This window comes from Myzus persicae, unplaced genomic scaffold (assembly GCF_001856785.1).
Source record: "Myzus persicae strain clone G006 unplaced genomic scaffold, MPER_G0061.0, whole genome shotgun sequence".
NCBI classification, from domain to species: domain Eukaryota; kingdom Metazoa; phylum Arthropoda; class Insecta; order Hemiptera; family Aphididae; genus Myzus; species Myzus persicae.
Genome location: NW_019100469.1, coordinates 601539 through 624189, shown reverse-complemented (window position 1 = coordinate 624189; position 22651 = coordinate 601539). Strand labels below are relative to the sequence as shown.

At 29.8% G+C, this 22651-nt stretch overlaps 1 protein-coding gene across 3 annotated transcripts in view; it reads left to right on the top strand.

Annotated features, from left to right (window-relative positions):
• The window catches only part of LOC111039100 (nucleolysin TIAR), a 345265-nt gene that overhangs the window by 145276 nt on the left and 177338 nt on the right, over positions 1–22651 (top strand). For 2 of the 3 annotated variants that reach the window (XM_022322614.1, XM_022322459.1), the window contains exon 2: positions 13000–13057. In XM_022322614.1, the coding sequence (XP_022178306.1) occupies positions 13000–13057 (58 nt within the window). The remainder of the gene's footprint in view (positions 1–12999; positions 13058–22651) is intronic. The other variant, XM_022322531.1, reaches the window with a different exon arrangement.

The window sequence follows — 22651 nt, the reverse complement described above, 5'->3', positions numbered from 1 at the left end:
CGGCGGCGGCCGGTGACTTTTGCGAAACCTCGTTTGAAATAACGACGATAAACCGGCGGCGCGCGATACGGCCCTGTCTGTTGTTGTGCGCCGCGTTATCTCACGGGCGCCGATTTTCATTCCCGTCCGCTAAACTTTTTAAGTATCGTCCGACACCCCCCCCCCCACATGACCACCAATACGAGATGCTGTGTTAAACGCCACCGCGGCGTGCGTGCAGTGTGCAGCACTCCCCTAACCCCCACCACTACCACTAGTCGTTCCTCTGACTTACGACCGACGACGTGTGAAACCGACAGCGTAATAATAATAATAATAATAATAATAATAATTAAAAAAACAGCCGTTGCATATTATAACGCTCGTCTTTCTCGATTACCAAACTTATCGCTGAAAATAAAACCGAAACCGAGATAATAGCTATGATGTCGTTTACCGTTTAAATACACCATATTTGAGATTTGATTTGATATTCATAAAGCCGAGGTCGACCCCCTCGTTCGTTTAGAATTGGCGTATTTTGACAACGTCTTTTTCAGTGGCGGATCTTCTGTGGGAGGCGAGTGATCGGCGCTGTGCCCCCCTGGAAAATAACCATGTGGTTTTAATTGTATTTGAATATTTTAAAATATCGTCAGATTATATTTAAATAATCATTTCAAATAATGTAGGTATTGAAATAAATGTAAAATATGAATAGGTTATATGAACGAAAATCGAAGCGCGACTGTGTAGTGTACCATGCGACCATTCTTGTGCTTGACTGGTGAACTCGAATGCAATTATGCTATGTTAGAGGTATACTTTCTAAGTTTAGTTCGTCTAGGTTAGGTTACTTAAGGTACGTTAATTTGTACGAAAATTACACACACGGACCGTCATAAAATAATACTAATAGCCGAACTGCACGCAGTGTTTGCTGTGAGGGACGACACATAAGACATAACTACCTCCGCTTTTGACTCAACTCTTCTAACCTTTGACAACAAATTGAGCTTAGATGTTAGGCGTGTAAGTATATTGTGCTGAAAAATATTAATTCGTATATTATATAGGTAGTTGTGGGTTTTACATTTAAATTTATAACCAATTTATTTTTTTTTGCAAATAAGAGAGAGTATTAAATTATTAAATTATTGGTTGTATATTCTGGTTTCTGATTTCATTTAACAGATTTCTATATAATTGAATAATTCTATATTCACTTTATATTTCAGTTTAAATAACTTACTCTTAACTTAATACAAATAATATAGTGACAGTTTTTTGCTTAATTTTGTACTAAAAATGTGTGAACCACTAATATAATACAATAAATATTGCTATATAATAGTAAACACCATAGTTAGTTTTATATCTATTACTTTTAAGGGAGCAAAGTCTTACCTCATCGAAAATGTCCTCATGCTAGAACCACTACTGTTCTCTCTACCACTACTGTAACGTCTCACTTTATCCACGTGATAGTGGTAGTATCTAACATTACTGCATGGTATATAGTTACCCATTATTTTTCAGCTGTACTTAAGGACGAAATAAGATTACAAGTATTTGATCATTTAACTAACATAATATAATAACAAAAATGTATTTTCGTATCGAATAAAAATAATATTTCAAAATCACCTTTGAAGCTCCATGCAAACAAATAAATAATATATGTATGAAATAAATAGAAACCAAGAGCACACAAGAACAACATTATTTTTCATACATTTCATATTTTTAACCATAAAAAGAACAATTATTTTATCACATTAAAAAAAAATCGAATTCTATATTTATTTAAGTTCTGCAGACTCAAGTAAATACTAATATGATTTATATTTACCATAATAGGAATCGTATTTATTTTAGACAAGTAATATTAATTTATGTTTATTATTTAGGTATAAGTGGTAAATTTTGATTTTGTTATACATACACAAATATAATACATCATATTAAACTAATAAACTCTATATAATAATATGACACACATACATTATGCATGCCAAATAATATATGTTTTGATTCTCAGAAGTGGTTTAATTATGAGCTTATAATTTGAATAATTTGTATGTATACATTTCATATTTGATGCGTACTTAAATGATATTCAAATGTACCACTCTTTTGCAATGAGACCTGAAACAATTAAAATATAATCATAAACGGACATAATTTATAAAAATAATATTAGCTGTATTATTATACATATGGTAAATAATTTAATTTAATTTAAATTACCATAAATAAATTATTTATAATATACTTCAAATGAAAGGACATGCGGACGTTTTAAAGGTGACTTGCGAAAACGAGAAATATAGTATTTTTCAAAAAAATGACACCAAATACTGGTAGGTAATTCTTTTTCACTATCACTAATAAAACCTTTTTAAATAATTGCACAGATTATGTTATTATCTTACCTAAGAAAAATATTGTCCCAAAACTATGACCGTAATAAGAAATTACGGTAAACTAATGGATTCCCTTTTGAAATGATTTTTTTTGTTTGTAAAAGCAAAAATTGTAGCTTTCTAAATTGCATAAATAAAATAATATTAAAATAAATAAAAAAAAACAAGTTCAAATATTTTACTGTATAGGACTTTTTTTATGCTCGTGCGGTTCATCAATTCGTTTAAAACTAAATGTTTAGTTAAGTTTATGGAACTTTGCAAAAGTTAACTTGATTGATGAATTGGAAAGTGTTCAAAAAAAAGTTCCTAACGCTTAATGGGGCATAAGATACACACAATATGGAGTGCTTCGCTTAACGCATTGCTACCGAAATCGAGCATTGAAATGTTAAGTAAAAGAAGAGTATTCGGAATTACATTTTTAGTTTTTAAGTAATAAATGGTAATTTAAACTGTCCTTAAGTTGATAAATGTAAAAGTGTTTTTTGTTATGTTTTAATCATACTATACTGGTATTACAGATATGAAAAATATATTTTTCAATTCGGGTTTTTTTGGTTTTATATAAAATTAATTGGAACAACACAATATAATTATTTTTCACTTAACTTTGCTAAATAATTTAATATTATAAACACTAACACATTTCTATGAATTTTGAAAATTGCTATTAGGTGTGAACAGATCAATGACAATAATAGTTAGGTATTATAAGAAAACTGATTTTTCTTTAGTTTTTACCAAATGTTTGTTTTTGATATATGAACTGTTTGAGTAAAATACCGTAGCATTATCATAATATCGTACCATATTTTAATATCATTTAACATGTTATAAACAGTTAATGCAAATAAAAAATAAACTGCTTAAATCAGTTATACATGTTAGCTCACATATTTATATATATATAAATGTTGTTGACTTTAAGCTATTTTTTACCTAATGTTTTTTCACATACGATTCATATTAAAACGAGATCCATTATGTTTCTCAAAAGTACTTTTGTATATTCTGTCACACATGAAATGTTTTTGTCTAATAGATCAAACAGTCAAGTAAATATCAAAGTCGAATAATTTGCCTCTTGGATCATATCAAAACTGTACTTAAATGGTTTATGTAAAAAATATTTTTTTAAATTCTTTTAACAAACTCTTTGTTTCATTCATGAACAACTCACTAAAGTTAATTAACATTTATAGTAAATATTGAAATCAAAATATATTTTGTTTATTCTTATATTTGATTGTCTTCAATAATTGTACGTCCTACACACAATTATTATTATGTCAACGTGTTTATTCCTATCTATAACAGTACTATGATTGTGCTTATTGTGCTATTTTCGTTGGCAAGTACTAGTGTAATAATTATGGTACAGTGTAATTCATCGAAATTCTGCAGTAATCGAAGTGCTATAGCTGTACTTAAGTTGAGGTAAAACAAGTGGTAATTATAACAGTAGTAGTCATATTAGCAGTAAAAGGAAGTATAGTAGTAAGGTAGTGGTAGTTTCAGTGTAAGTCATCTTCATCGTCGTCATAGCTGCTATTATAGAGCAACCATGTGTTTTTGAAAGATCCAGGCAATTAAATTTTCATTTATCCAGCTTGAATCCTCTTTCCCCTACACACTATCCACGATGGCTAAAACTTCTTGCGATCCCACTCCCCTCCTCCTTAACTCCGAGAGGAAACATTCGTTGTCGTTTTAATACACTCGTAGTTCCGTTTCGCAACGGCTAGACACGAAGAGAAGAAGATGTTAATCGAAAAACCCAAAACCCTCGTGTCACAACTGTTTTGCAATAAATGCGCGAAACGTGGTCTGGAAAAGATTATCATATATCAAAACCATAACATCCGGAGCATCCGGTTCGCGGTGGAGCATGATTTCGATAAAAAAAGATCCGGCGCACTAAGTTGCGGATTTTCGAGCAGCCGTCGCCTCGCAAGGCACTGCAGTGTTCAATAAAAAATCAGTACAGTGATAAAGGTGACCAGCAAGTACAATGTTACATAATACAACGACTTATCATAAAATGTGGGCATAAATGTTTACTTATTATAAACCGTTTAGATGACGAACTATATTTCAACAGTATTCGAAAAATATAGTTCATCGATTTCTACCGGGTGCATACAATAAATATACTTCAAATTATTCCTACAGTTAGACTTATATTCATGTGGTAAGCCAATCATTGTAGTTGAGAATGTTGTGATACAACGTGATTATAATTAATTCAAGAAAAACTTTTTATGTGATCTCAATTATTTTTAAAAAGTTTGCCTAAATAACCTGGCCCCCTCTCCGCATTCCCATATAGCATTATATTATGCATTAATCAATCTACGGAAAATTGATAACGTCAGAAGTGCAACCCAAGTCAATGGGACGTTGGACGACGTCTTATTTACAATAAGTATGGCGTGTGTAAGCTACTGGTAATATTACCTGTCCTCCGAAGTTGGTTTAATTATATTCAGTAATCTAAAATAAACCGTTGGTACCATCTACCTGGAACCTACCTAAACTACTGTACCATATTATAAAGTAAAATTAAGAAACATTTTTATTTTGTCAATTTGTTACTAGTTATATTGCTGAAAACTGGGTTGCTTCAGATGGTCTGCATGAAAATCTCTGAAAGTAAAAATTGCACCACTTTTTGTACGTCTGAACAATTATCATAATTATTAAATTTATAACATTTAGATAACGAAATAATAGATAAATAATTGATCAGTGCCTACTGAATAATAACAATAAACTCTGATTTTTGACTTTTGAAGGAGCTTATATTAAAAACATGGGCACTTTTCCATAAAACGAGAAACATTGTTATTTATACGTTCTAGTGTAAAATACAATACAGTGTTATGTAGTTTACAAATATAAATCGTTGTGTTGTACAGAGTATATCCACTTAGAATAAATATTGTATTACAGTTTACGAGATGAAATGTTACATAAAGCGTGTCTTTAGTTTGAAGAGCTTGTTATGTTCTTATTCAAGATAAAATTACAATTTTTAAGTATTGTTTGTTAATTATTTGTAAGTAAAAGATAAATTAAATAATTAAAATGTTTTAGTGCTAATGCTAATTAAAGTAGTCTTGTACTTGACATAATAATAATTATTATTGGCATCTAATAATAACAAAAACTTTATACTGTTATAAAAAAAAAAAAATGTTTTTTTTGTGTTATTAACAAAGGCAACAATTAGCCGTTTTAATTAACTCAAAGTAACTGTATTTTTATTATTCCATCTACAGATTTTGTCATTTTTTTTTTTAATTCAATCTGCTAACTCAAAAACGAATGAAATATAATATAAATCTTCTCCTCGCTTATTTAACATAATCAACTGTTATTACAATATTTTTCTGTTTAAGTAAAGTTTGAATAAATATTAAACTATTCTAACGGAATGTGATAGTTGCAATAAATGTTATTACGGCAAGTAAGAGAGACAGAGACAGAGAGAGTGATAGTGTGTGTGAAGAGAGAGAGGGACAGAGAGAAAGAAAGAGTGAGGACAGCCTTAAGTCGGGACGATATTATTACCGAAGAGCTTATATTATAATGACGATAACAATAATAATAATAATAACAATAATCGGTGGGGGGAGCGTGAATGACAATAACAACTATCGAAGTGCATCATCTACACGCTGGCGTGTGGACGAAGACTTTTGAGAAATCGTCCTTCGCATAAGCGTAAAACGGGAAACGGATACGGGTAAACACTCGTGAAGCTCTTGAAAAACACTCGTTTCGATCCAACCACCCCCTTCGCACTCGAAGAAAACGTCCTCTTTACGCACAATAGTGCGATGTATTATTATTAAACACACACGACGTTGTATATTATTAGCTACATCAATGGAGATGGATGACAATATGTGACGAGAATTCACTTCGCGAAAACGGTATTAGAATAAAAATGAGTAATATGCATGCGTGCATCGTACCTTTCATATTTTTTTTTCTGCATACCGCCAATAAAAGATTGACCTACGTAGGTAGTTATTTTAATATGACGATGCACTGTTCGACAACGAACAGAATTCTCATTGAAATCAATGCTTAATAAAGTAATACCCTTGTAATGATAGCATGCCCCATCATGCATGTATGGCTATTCATTTGTGAATTTATTTCGGTTATCTGCATACTATATTACTTATTGTCATTCAGTATTTCAAATTTCTAATTCCAAATAGTATTTGTTCGAAACCCTGATGTACAAAATATCGAATATTGAATCAAATGTTGATTTTATATTCAATAATTTAATGCTTAAATAAACAGAGCAATATACCAACCATTTCACAGTGTGTATAATATTAGTTTTATCTATAACGGTGCAATGTTGGGGAAAACTCTTAATAATTGACTATTATTATTTTGATACTTGTAGCTTATATTTTTAAAAAACTACAATACATCGGAATATGAGACGAAAACAGAGACTAAAATTTAAAAGATGCAAAAACTTGAAGAAGATATTTTAATACAAATGTGATTTTGTAATTATTGGAAAGACATCTCTCAGAAAAAAAATATATCCTTAGCAGATTGGAGATGGAACTAAAAAAAAAAACTCTGTATATAATAATATGTGTACAGTTTAAAATGTGTGAAATAGTTACATTTTGTTTTTGTCGACAACGATAAAACATATAAATAACCCACTGTGAAATAAGTTTTCAGACCGTTCAATCGCCTAGGTATAATATTATTATTTTCGAACCGTAAGCAATTTAATGTCAAAACCACATAACACAAAGTTTAGAAATATAATTCATTGTGATTGTGGTGTACGCAACACGGTACACAAAGTTGTTTTTGAAGACGTTATAGCATTGACAATAGCCCCCAGGCATTTAATACTCCCGTTTTATAATTATTCACGATTAAATATCAATTTGAATTGTGGGTCTATAATGAGTAGGTAGTGCTTTTAAAACAAACAATTACTCACAATTTATAACTACAAGATTATTACAGAATTGTATGTTTGATATTAATTACCATAATTGTACAGGACCATCTGTGGACATCTCGAGAACAATTATTTTTGTTTTCGAATAAATATTTACAAACATCATAATATTATCATTATTGTTATTTATTGTTTCGTATGAAAACAGCCCCAGGACAGAGTCATTACGTTTCGCTGGTTAGTTTAGTTTTTATAATTGGCGACAATATGGCGATGGAAAACATTGTTTACAATATAGGTAACGTCATAAATATTTAACGTATTCACTATTCATATTACATATTTCGTTGAAGCCTTTCGAAATCTTTAACAAGCGCTCCGAAAACATAGTATTATAACTCACTGATCGTAAGAATATGAATCGAGAAAGTCAATGATTTATTTCACTTAATGTACAAAAGATACCGGTATTTTGAAAGAGCGTGCTCGCGCACACACACACACACACACACACACACACATGGATGGACTCACAATATTGCAGAAAACCGTTTAATAAAATGACATAACCTACAAACTCAGTGTGGAAAACCGTATGCTCGTAACACATAGCTGTTATCTCGAATATCCATCGACGTCACATATACATATATAGTGACTTTTTTACTGATTATTTTTGATGTTAGACGATACCTCGGATTGTGAACTTATACACACTTACTTGAAGAATTTCTTTTTTTGCGGCATATGTCCACATATTTTTTACTAGAAAGCCAACGGTATCCGAAGTATGCATTTTATGCTTAAAGTTATAAGACACACACGTTTTGTATAATATTATCGAGTTCCTAATATTATACATTCCTTATATTCTATTATTATAGTACTTTGATAAGAGTTGTTGAATATAAAAATATAAATAGTATGCACGATCTATTTTAGGAAAATCAATACACTACTGCCTACCATGTCTACTACTTACTATCATTGTAAGAACAATGTGTTTATCAAAATATTATGTACATACAGTTTTTATGGTATGACTAAATCAATAGGTATGATCACAACTTTGTGATACATATCGGCACCCCTACCTCCTCAATCTTGAGTTGTTCTCTGCTTCTATTGACTGGTGTATTATATATTAGAATTATTTCTATACCGACAAAATAACTGAGAGAAATAAATTGCACTTTTATGTCGTAAAACATCACTTCATTTTCTCTCTATTTATAAGTTTAGTACCATTTGAGATTTTACTTTCTAGTGGCGCACTCGGCGTTCACTTTACTGTTTATTATTTAAATCTTAATTTCAAGCAGAATATCTCAACAAATGAAAATTTGATCATTGGTTCCAATAACAATATTTAATTGACCAGAATCTAAGGTTATTTATCTAATTTTCTTAATTTTTATCATTCATATCTACTATTGTTAACGTAATTAATTTATGACCTTAGAATATTGAACTGTAACTTATCGTGTTCATATGATTGTTCAATAATATTCCGATGTGGCGTTTACATTTAACATTAAACCAATATATATTTGAGAAATTAAAATAAACAAATACACACACAAGTCATATAATATATTAATTTTATTATCAAAACAGTTGTGCAGTGTATTTTAAAAATGTTGGGAAATAACTCCTTGCTTTGAAAACAATTACTTAACATTATATATTTACAGAAGGAAGTTATTTTTCATTAGTAATTATAATTCGTTATTCAATTAATTTGTTTTCACGTTGAACTCGGCTACGTAATATCTCTATGGCTTAATGTTATTGAGACATAACATTTCTTTTATGTTATCATAATTAAATTGTAAATTTCCATTAGTTTGTTCTTGATAATACCTCTTATTATTATAATTATTATAGGTACTAAAATCCACGAAAACAACGCTGAGTTTTGTGTTTTTAACGTTACTTGCTATAAACAAATACTATCTGGTTATAATAATATTATTATTATTATTATTATTATTATTATTATTATTATTATTATTATTATTACTATAGACATAACTATTAAATATATAATATTATACGACATGACATATTGTGTAGACATCTAGCATGCTCACTCCACCCCAATTTCGTCCATTAATTATTTATTAACATATTTATTTTTAGGTTTTTCATGTACTTTTATTTAAAGACCATATTAAATGTTTTGGTTCCTTAAAGTTGAATGCCGTGTAAGAATAGTTCTGTGGTGATACAAAATTATTATTTTCTATTAATATTATACCCTCGGCTAGTTTAATAATTCATATTTGATATTTATATACACCAACATTTCAAAAAAAATACATCTGTTTTATAACTCGCAATAAAAATAGAAGTTTGTATGGAAAACGGTTTATTTTTGAATAGTATAAAAATCCAATTATTTTAAAATATGATGTTTAGTAAGTATTCTTAACAATTCCAAAACTTAGAATTTGAATAAACACGTCATTTTACAAGATAAAAAGTGGTTGAATGCATACTTAGTGAATGATCTTGTGCAGATTATAATATAGTATACGTTTGTAAGTTGTAACTGTTACTGTAAACCTATCGCACAATTTTTATTATATAAATTCACTTCGTCTGAACAACATAGTAACAAAATGCATTGTGTGGGCAGGATAGCAAGAGGTGAGCTGCTAAACGTTTTATCAATTCAATTGAAGGATGTAAATATTTACGTTACAGAATCAAACACCAGACGTCTTGTCATCTTAAACCTCTTCTCCAGTCACTGACTACAAACAAAGCACTTATCGATATCAACAGGATTAACGATGCAAGTGTTGGCTACAAGTTTTAGTGACAAGTTATAAACCAAATAAAAAACCCTACGTGCTTGTTTTTTAACAAAATATTATTTCTGCCGTTATAATTATTTCTATCATTGACATGCAGATTGAAGAGAACCTCGGGTTTCCTAGGCACCCACAATTTTTGAATTCATAATACCGATGAAACTTGTGATTAATTCATAAAGTCAATAAATTGGTACAACAGTATGAATTCATTATTAAATCATCAAAAGTGTGTGTGTGTGGGGGGAGGGGGGGGGGGGAAAGGGATGGGATAAAGTTGGTCATTGTGTAGTGTACAGACCACAAGATAGTTGGAAATAAGCTGTCTCAAAGGAACTTCAGTTTTTTCATTTAAATTAATCCCCTGGACATATTATCATGATGTATTGTATATTACACGAGGTTGCCTGCTGAAATTCAAAGCTTGTGTGCACCTCAAATGAGTGAATTGCCATCTACTATCTGCAGTTCATCGATCAGTCTGTTCAAGAAAAGGGTCCTATATCAATCGAAGTGTAATGAATATTAGCAAGTAACATTGATTTTCAAGAGTATCTGCTGGTATCTAAATTAAAAATGCGGAGAATATTCTTAGAAGATGTTTCAATCATTAAGAGTTATATTTTACCATGAAATACCTGATTGGCATTTGACGAGAGGCAATGCAGCTCATTGACAGCAGTTGCACACATACGATGTTTGTTTATTGATCGAGTACACTCTATATTGAACGCGTAGTGTATAATACAAATGCTATTATGGAAATCCCGATTAATTAAAATTACTTTTAAATTCATTCCATAACTAGATTAATCACCTAAAATCAAATATTATACTTATTACAAATTTTTATTTTTTATTTTAATCTCTGTGACTCGGTGTATCGTTAATTATAACGGTAGTTTAAATTTGTACATTTTACATTGCGCTATCGTAAACATTTGTGCATAAAAAAACCTCCACAGACAATCGAAATTATTATTATTATTTTTACGTACCCGTGTATAAAAATAACGTTATTATATATTTAATAAACCCACATAGGTTTCAACCTTAAGGTTATTAAATTAATTGTGTTTTACCATAATATTGCATCGCATTGACACTATAAATACAATTTAATATTAAATTATCCCGTTTGCCCAAACAAATATTTGGATACGACAAACAAAAGGTAGGGTCGTTAGAAATATTTTTAATAAAGTATTACGTAATTACTACTAGCCGGGAATTTTTCGTAAGTATTTATTTTACATTTTCGTCAAAATGTATCACAAGTATGAAACAAAATACCACCACCGATTGTAGACGTTTCCGATTGGATATTATATTGAACAAAATATCACGTCAGAGTTGGTTAAAATCTTGATATAGAGTGAACATATTGGAAAAAAAATAAAACTATTATCACTTTTTTTTGTGAATTTGTTTTGGTTAACTTATGCAGTAATAACACTATTCAAATTTAATAATATAATACAATTATTATAGTAGTTATTCATTATTCGGTTCGTATATTCTAACACGGTGCTCTGTATCGTCAATTTCACTACATGCACGTCGATGATAAAATATATTATTTTGGGAAACATAAATATAATCCTAAGCTTAAAATAGTATTCAAAACCAACCATCATCGTAGCCAAAAATCAAAATAAGATAGTATTAGGTTTCTAACACATCTAAATTATAGATATTATGTATATTGTGAATGGTGTACCATTGTACCTACTTGTTCAAGTATATATATTATTTTTTTGTTATCTTTGGGAGCAAATATTTGCATTGTACAACCGGAGACGTTTATAACTCGTGACTCATATTTTGTATATTCTCTACAAAAATAAAACTTAATTAATATAATATAAAAAAAATCCAAAGAAGTTTTCCAAAGAAGATAAAGTGATTGATTTATCAGTTTATTAAAGCATTACATAATGATCATTATTATAAAATATGTAATGCGCATAATGAGAATTGTATCGTATTACATTTTTTTTTGTACGCAATAAGCATGATAGTACTTAGTTTGAATTTTGATATTCTTAATATATTTTTTGAAAGTATAGTAGGGTGTTGTGTGTGGAAATGTGGTCATGGATCTGTAGGTGTTGTGTAATCTTAACAAAAACAAAATCTGAGGTACTGGTTTTTATTATTATCATATTGTATTCTTTTGTTTAATTCTGATACACTAATTTCTCAGAATTCATAAAATTAATTTTTTTAAATTGTCCACAAAAACTGTTAATACTCAAAATTAAAAATAATATTATATTACATACATCCCCGAGGCTTGTCTACGTTAAAATATTATGTACTGCCTCAAATTTTCTGAGAAGATAATTCAATTCTTATTTTCATAATATTGATAATGTATTATTACATTTCGAAGAAACATACAAATTATAATAATACATAATATTCTGTTTAGAAAAAGGTATAATTTCGAGAACACGGGTAATATCTGATCTTCAGCCAAAAGCACACATGTTTTCGTGTGCTGTATAAGTATGGTGTTTCAAAACACATTTATTTTAAATTGAAACCTCGACGTTTCATGAATACGATTATTTCGTGATATTTACTAATTCATATAATCATTAAACACATATGAATGAAAATAATTTATCACTCCCTAACTGTTGTGAAGTAAATATAATAGAATTTATACTTTACACGCACCATTGTTCCGATGAATATTTAAAATTTTAATTTTAATGAAAAATATATATGTATTTTTATATGACTGTATGTTATTATATTAAAAATCGAAATATTTGGATTGGAAAAGTAATTATTATTTTGTGTGTTACAGGAAATGAAACTGAACTGGGTATCTTCACCGGGACCTCAGCTGAAAGCCGACACAAGTAGTAAGTACACAATATCAATACTGTACTCGCCTAGCGTTAATATTTGTAGTTACACGATGATAAATATTATTATTATAAAATACTAGGTAGTGCTGTGTACACGTGCTGAATCGATAGGACGAAATAATTAATATGGAATAATAATATTATATAAATCACAATAATATGACGTCTACAAACGTATACAATTACCTACTATAATATGATATTATAAAGTCTTGATTTTTGTTTTTACACCTCTTTGGTATAGTCTCAGCATGGCCTCGCACTGCCCGAGTTATCTAGCTTTCTGCAACAACAGTCTCGTTATAGAAATTATTATCAACGCGCCTTGATTTATATACACCCAGTTCAAAATCCTATATTATATCGTCCAGTTTGGCCAATTTATTGCACCTATTGAGATATTATGTCGTAACGAAGTATCCACAGTAAAAATAATATTATGTGCCTGAGATTACACTGCACCATAGTAGTCGATCGGCAATTTTTTTTACTAAAAAATGTTATGAAATGGAACGAAATCATCGTCATAACACTGCAAATAATAATAAATTGTAAACAATATGACGATTCGAAGGGTTCGGTCTCCTCTTCCGACTCCGACGACAGTACTTGTGGCAATGAGGACGTGTGACGATGGCGTACCCAAAGACCGTTCGTTAACCGGCTCGCCGGGCTTATACTACGTGCCAGACATATTTTTCACGGTCTGCGACGCAAATGTTCGGATACGCGTCATCGGTGACGTCGGTGGCACACCGAATACATATTAATACAATTATCTTCGTTATTATCGTTATCAAAGTTGTTCTCGTCATCGTCGCCGTCGTTGTTATGATTAGTTTCGCCACAGAAGGAAATCTCTACACTGTGACATGCGACACGTACATTTTTATGTTTTATCTTTCGTCCATTATTTTAAAAATAGTTTCCATTTATTTGGCATCACATGTTTAACCTACATTATCTGTCGATAATTATGAGAGGTCGATAACTATTATACGACTAATGGTGATCTATAAATTTACAATGCCGTGCAATCAATCGAAATGATTCCCGAACAGTGTTCAGGATGACGTGAAACTTAAACGATGTCGAAAATACGAAACACGTGCGACAAAAATAATTGGCCGAAAATAAAAGCTATTTTGGAACTTTTTTTATTATTGTTACCTATATTGATTGATTTTCAACGAATTTGATTTTTTGAGCCCTTAATTAATATTATGTGATATAGAGATGTGTCTGTAAAACTTGAAAATTTCAATATTTTTGGTAAGAATTCAAAGATAGTTCACCCACCTCTCCCATCTGCTGGCCTACGACGTAGTGTTCGGGGATCAGCCAATAAAATCAAAAATCAATATTTTAGTAGGTAATGAAAAATATGAATACTGTAGTTGTTGGTGGTGCAGAGAACGGGTATAGATAATAAATGTATAGTGACGAGTAGAGGGGAGGAGAAAAAGTCAGATAAACAATTGTTGACTACAAACAACTGCGTAGAACGTGTGGGAAACCACACACTAAAGTCCACCGCCGTTTCGAAGGTCACCGCCGGAGTCACCGCCGTGCGTGTTAGGTTGATTTTTTTTCACGCAATGTATAATTTAGTAAAAAAAAAAACTTTTTACTTATTAATATAATATGGCGACACTATAACGTACTATAATAACACGAAACGGGAGTACGCGATATACATTGCAATACTTTATATTATATTATGCTAACCTACACTATATCATGTATACATTAATACGGTGTCTAAAACTTTAACGTAGGACGATCGAAAGGAATATAATACTACTGTAATACGACCAAAAATTCCTGTGCAAAAAAGGCCAAATGAAATTTTTCCAAATTATATAATCGAATCGTCTTCCACATAGTTATTTAATATTAGCTTACCAGATACAGCTTTACATGGTATTATACACACGACGTCCTCATTTCTTTTTATCCTTGGCTATAATTGTATATTATTACCAATACATCTTATAATTGTCGTCATTTTTGCGGAATTTAACGATGGACTATCTTTTTTTTTTTTTACTTCAAGACACAACATTTATGGAGAACCGTTGAAACCATTTTTCATTTGTATCTTTTTTAAGACCGTCGTTTCACAGAAGAAACTAATGAATAACCAGTGAACGTTTTGATTGTACTGCGTTACAGGAACGTAAAAAAAGGTTGGTTCGGAAAAACGTATAAAACTACGACGAATTAAATCGTTGGGTCCACAAGGAATGGAACGTGCACGAAGAGTCGTTAAATGCGAAGAGAGCTACAGGAATAATAGATTCAATCTCGCGGTGGGGATCAACGATATGGAAGTTGTCCAAATTACTTAAGATATAATAATAGTGTTGTTATAGCAAAAATAAACTTCGATAAAATTGGAGAAAATCTAAAATTTGATGACATGAACTAACCTACGAAAGTCGAGTAGGAAATAATATTGTATACCTATATAATGATAGCAATTATAGTAATGGGTAAAATATGTATAATACTATTAAATAGGTATATAATAATAATAGTTAAAACTAAAATATTTTTAAATAATTATACAGGTAGCCTATAATAATAAATAATAAGGTATTTTTTTTACGCACATATTTTTCTCTAGACTTTTTTCCCCGTTTACTAACACAAATCAGTGGAGTTCGTAATCTTGGTAGAGTTGTTAAGTAATAATTATCGTTGGAGTTCTAACTCGATGTTTATAATGTATATATACTATCCCATAAAAAAATAACAGTGTTTATATTTCCCTGCAATTAGGTGAAACATAGTATTAATATACGCACACGGATTGTTTATATTATATTTTAATTTGCGAGGTCGACTACACAAGCGTGCGCAAAGGTACTGAGTAAAACTTACTTAGAAACATAGGTATAATAATATTGCTTACCACGATCAAATGACTATTGGAAGCATATTTTTAGATTTCACGACTTGTACTTAATAATATTTCAAAACACTTTCGTCATCATCCGTTCGAAAAACAACAATTATAGTATAATCGACCGCAATATATTGTCATCGATGTTCAAAGAAATATTTACTCTGTAGGTACTCTCCGTTGTAGACACTTTCGGCAAGTGTCTACATTATTGTTTATCGCCAAATTCTAGCATCGTTTTATAAAAATAAACTTCTGCCAATGTTGATTTATTATTATCTGAACCGAGGGTATACCGAGTGTGATATAGAAAGGTCAAATAAGGGTATACCTGTTACTTGCAATCGATTTTCGACTCGACGTATAATTTGTTATTTCGGTGACGTACAAAATATTATACATATTATTACCTATATAAATCAATCATTAGTATGATTACTGTTTGCATTAAAACTCTGTTGTGTAGACAATTTTACTACAAAAAACAGAATGAAACCAAAATCATTCACCCATTCAAATTTAAAATATAAAAAAATCCGAAGAGTTTTTAGTTCTGCTCTTTTATAACACTGCTTGAAACATGAAAACGTCCCTTTTACTAATTATACATACATGTCTAAGATCTATGAGTTTTTTTTTTCTAAACGTTTAAATTGTATATGATCATTTGGAAAAAAAGAGTATCATTATGAGAAACTCAATACTATACGTTAAATATAATATAATATGCTGAAAAGCCTGTTCATTGTTAAGTCATAATATGGTTTTCTAAAAATGTATTCCATGTATGGGCTAAAATATAACTCAGGCTATCAGAAGTTTAAGAACGCTTCAACGGCATATTTTTCGCATAATATAATTGTATTATACACATTAGTAAATAATAGTTAGTCAATTTAATTTAAGAATTCGATTATATTGATATGAACAATTTGGATTTTAATTTATGTAACTGATAATGAAACTTTGATGTAGCCATGGTAGGTATTCAAATTATGTTTTAGTTATATAAATATACGCGTATACATTATTCAGTGTCTACAACTGAATCGGCAGAATAATATATTCCGTATGTTTTCTTTTATTCTCGTAACTTTCCTTTTTGTGCTTAACGTGTCAAGTAAAAATATAACACGGAAACATCGTGTTGATATAATATTTATAACGGTATCACCTTTGTGACATATTTTATTTGTTTATCTCTGGATACTCATTTTTGTTTGTATATATATCATGCTCAGTGATTTTTTTGATTTATAATTTATTTTATTCTCAGGTAAATGTTATATTATTTATAAATATTTGTTGTACGTTTAGTGAGCAAAAAAAAAAAAAAAACTTAATATTATATTCGTACTGCAGACTATCATTCAGCTGTCTTGTATAACTGAGTTGCTAAATAAATAATTCAGAAAAATATTGCATTATAAAATTTTGAACAAATTTTGATTTTTCACCATAACGCAACCATTATAAAATAAATAAAATATACTTATTTACCGACTTAAGTTCTTGAATAGGTTTTAATATATACATAATAATATATTATAGTAGGTACTTACTATTTTCTTTGAATTATTCACATAACATTTTTTATGTTCCATTTGCTTTGAAGTTTTAGTTCATAAACACAATTTGAATCATGTGATTGAAAACAACACTATGAATTTTCAATTTGTTTGTTTGACTTAATTTAGATCATATTCTCCGAAATATAAACGCGTAGTCAAATCTTTTTTTCGATGATTCTGAAAATTCGAACTTTCTAAAATCAAAAACTAGTTTGTAATATGTTATATGTTTATGAAACGACGAAAAGCAATACATTATTGTATTTTTGACATGAGATAAGAAAATAAAAATGGTAGTATCAATATCCATTATGATCAACGAATAGAGAAGGTGTAAAAAAAACACGAGCACCGCATATCACTACCAAAATAATATCAGCTGCTAAAGGGATTCCAAGCAGGCTGTTTTTTATGGTAAAAAGTCCTACGTTCATTCAAACGCACTGATCGGTGTAACTGAAGGTGATATGGATTTTGAAAAAAGTTTGGTTTTACCTTATCGTCGTCTTTAGAGCCTTCAAACGACTTTTAAATACATTTTGACGTACACTTATCATAATTTGACTTTATAAATGTGTATATTTTTCACTATTTGTGTATATCTACTCAACGGTGGGTTACGCTTATTCAAATAAAGAAATGGTAAAAGTTGTTCAATGGATTCAAAGTAAACGTAATATTAAAACGTTTGAATCTGTTTTCGGTATAAAAATATCGTAATATCATGGGACTGGTATCAATTTATCAATCAATCAATTATTTAATATTATGCGATTATAAGTGACAAAATATCGAACTGTTGACATGTGCGAGCTATGGAGAACATGACTTTGTCTTCTCATAACCACACACCCTAATGATAATTTACTACGCATAAAATGTACCACGAACCGCAAGTATTATCTTATTTTTGCCCATACTCACGTCATAATAGTGCGTTCCGTATATTCTACACAAATAAATTATTTATTTCTGTAATAATTCGCAAACGGTCTAGAATACGTCCTATAACTATTGCTTTTTTTATTATTATTACTTTTTTTAATCGGTAATTGGTTCGATGGAACAAACAACAAACCGTGTACTTAGGTGAGTGTGATAACTATAATATTTGAGTTCAACATAATATTATTTATACAATTTAATGTATTTAATGTATAATTTATTGAACTATGTACATTGTGTTATATCAATACATTTGAATATGTAATTGAAATATTCCGTTCATTAACGTAACGGTTACATAATAAACAGTAATTGATTCTAGTGAATTTTTCGATATTTTCGACTATTCTAGAGGATTCCCAGGAATTCTAACCGAGTGTACGTTTCCAGTTATTAGCAATTATCCGAACATATAATTGACTGTACAAATATACTGTTATATATGAAACCAAATAAAATATACATTTTTTTTTATTGATCAACTCGCTTCAACAACAAAGATTATAAGCGTTACGTTATATTAGTTTTAGGTGTACCTATTACTAAACTAGTTCATATTAGTTTGATAGTTTTTAAAAAAAATATTACTCATTGTTCATTTCTGTTTGGGGGCCAAATGTCAGTTGCTTATTTTTATTTCTCCAAGTTTTTTGATTTGGTTTTTTCCATATTTTAATATCCATATTGTTATAATGATATACCGCGTGCACTTATAACATACCCTTAATTGTATTATTATAATATCCTAATGTCATCGAGTGGAATCAATAAATTGCGCTAATTGGAATGGACTGGAAACACGTCACATTTAAACAGTTAATAATTGGAGACGTCTCGTATTCGCGTGACGAAATCACCGCAAAGTTCGGGGTGAAGATGCGTGAGGGGATCTGGAAGATTTGGCGAAGGGGTTATAACGATTGAGATGGAGTTTCAGGGTGGGAGGTGGCTAATCCGACGTCTATCATAATAAAGGACCGATCGGGAGAAACGGCAACTAGTCGTAAAGTCGACACTCGCGGTGTCGGCAAATAATAATAATGATAATGTAATATGCAAATATGGGACAAACAAAATTATTATTTGCCGGATTTTCGGAGATCATCACCGCCGTGGTCGTAGTCGTGGTATATATTAAGCCAGTCAGACGGTTGGGTCAGCCGCGTTATGACCACACATTGACATTATACTCCAAGGCAATGAATATAAATATTTTATTGTCATTGTTACATTACATAATGTGTAACGATTACTATTTTTTTCAAATTTTAAGTAAGGCGTCAACATTATTGGTTAGGTTGACTTGAAGGATTCACTTGCACAATATAGAGAGAAAAAGAAAACAGGTTGAGAAAATTTAAATTTTAAACATTTTGAAAATTTAAACACACAGATATTTACAATTTAATACTTAAATTTACGGAATGAAAGAACTTGTATATTGCTTCTATTTATGTTTTCTTCGTTGAACTATAGTCTAAGAGAAGTTGGATTGGAGAAGATTTTCTGTGCTTTGGAGTATTTTAGACATGTTGTGACGATGTGATCGATGGAAAGGTGTTCCTTGCATGTGTCGCATACTGGCGCAGGTTCTTTGAAGTTAAGAAAGGAGTGAGTGAGATGAGTATGGCGATTTCTGGCTAGAGTTGAATCGGATATAATATATTATATAATTATTAAACTGGACACTACGATTTTAAAGTAGCCGAGAAAGAATAAAACGTCCGAGGCGAAAATATTTTTTTTTTCTGTCGTGCTGCAGTGTTGGGAGCATTTTGGCTGCAGTTGCATCGTTTCCATCGTACAAAAGAATTTAACTACCATTAAACGTACAAAAAAACCGCGATCCCTTTGACCGAAAAATTTCATTCCAAGACATTTTTCATTTTTTTTATTTACCTATCTACCTTTATCGTAGTCACGCTTTTCATTTTTTTTTACCTTATATTATTATACAGTTAATTTCGCTATCCCCTCGCTCTGCCTGCAGCAGATTTTCCGTTTTCATTTGCATGTTTCGAATTTTTTAAACATTCGCCGACCGCGTTTTTACGTTTTACAACGAATTTCGGCAAACATATTATAATAACACAGCTCTTTTTGCAGGGTGCTAAGTTTTTACAAGGAATGTGAATAAATGTTAAAATATTCAGGTACAACACATGGCAAAGCGTTTTTTTTCCATTTACGTGTGTTTGTGTGTGTCTGTGTGTGTGTGTTATTTTGTACTCTTCTGTTTTTCTATTACAATTTTCCGGTTGTCCCAGACCTCTCTGATACACTTCAAGGGTCCTTTGTGCAGTAGGTACTTTTTAAATTAAAAATAAAGTAAAAACAAGGACTGTAGTTGTTACTGCATTGTGTTGTAATTGTTCTGGACAAAATTATTAATAGTTGTTTTTTACTTTGAAACTGCATGGAACAAGATGCTTCAATCGTATTTTTATTTTTATTTTCTGTTACAGTATTATACACAACAATTGTTTTTTTTATTTTATATGAATACAAACACTACATTACTATACATTATTATATTGTCTCCATTTGCAACAGTGTATCGAGATATATTCTCGAACGTTAAATATTCTTTTGTTAAGATTTGTTTGACCTAATCAAACTCTAATACCGTCGTATATTATTTAAAGTCAAATAATAAGTTGTAGTATGAACGCTTTGTTATTATACACATGACGTGATAAACTACAAGTTATACATGACAATAAAAGCTATTTAAATTAATATTAATGAAATTGTTTCACTTTTGTTTTAGTGTAAATTTATAATTAAAAAAATATTACTTATTTTGAGTTTGTTTCTTTTTTGTTATTTCTCAAATAAAACAGAACGAAATTTTTTTTTCAATTTAAACTTTAAGAAAATTATGAAAACATGATATGCCTATTCCAGATCACACATAAATGTATACAAGATACAAATGTATAAATCAATTGAAATTAATTAAATGTATGTATGCTACATTTTCTCAGGACCAAGGACAAATTTCTCATAGCTGTCAAGCAAACTGATATTCCATTATCATTACAGTTTTATGTAAATTATTCTACTGTTTAAAGCTATTTGAAAATCAGTTTAATTATGTATGGAAGCTAACGGTATTCGTGTAGTTTATCTTAGTCGCAGATAAGTAAAATTTATAGTCATTCTATGAGTTCTTAAACTATAACCTGTAATCTTGCATAATGTAAGTAAATCGAATAAAATAAAAAGCAGCATAATTCTTGTGTTTTATTAAAAATTATGAGCAAGTCTTTAACATGCAATATTATTACTAATCATACTGTATGGGGCACGTATAATAAAACCAAAAACAACACTAACCTCAAATTAAAATCACGACCTATATGTACTTCTAATATATTATAATCGTATTTGCAATAGTCTTAGTGTGACTTTTATAGAGTTATTTTGTAGTTTTAATATTGCAACTTTGTACATTGCATCCAAACAGAGCGGGTACATAATAATATATGACGTCTGAGTATAATGTTGGGGTGCTTTCGAAATCGGAAATAAGTTCCTAAATCTGAAAGATATACATATTATATAAAATTATGTCATATGACATAATATAGTATTACAGGCTAGAATCAACAGTAACTTAGCTTTGGACTTGAATCGTTAATTGGTTGTTGCAATTCACCACATTAAATCAGACCATTATTATAAAACTAAAAAAAACAATAAAAAAAAAAAAAATAATATTATATTATGCAGACATAACTACTAGTAATTAGTTGAATAATATTAATTGAATTGTTTGTAAGGATAATTATATTGGTTTTTGGTTTTACATTAATTGTCTTAAATATCTTTGAAATTAATATCGATGATTCGAATGTAACGCATATTATATTATGGATAAATCAATAACACAATAGTGTTATAATAATAATAAAAATAATAATAACCGCTGAGGGTTATATTATATCATTATTTTTTTTTTGTTTTTACTACGACCTTAACACGAAATAAAATTATTATTACGAATTTATTTATTTCCATCACAACTGTATACATTCCGTACAACACATATTGTTTATTAACTTTGCGTTGTTTTCATTGTTCGTAGATGATTAAATTTATATTCGTTTTTTATCGCGTGACATAGTATTTCGTTTTTGTAAATAGTAGTAATAATAGTGA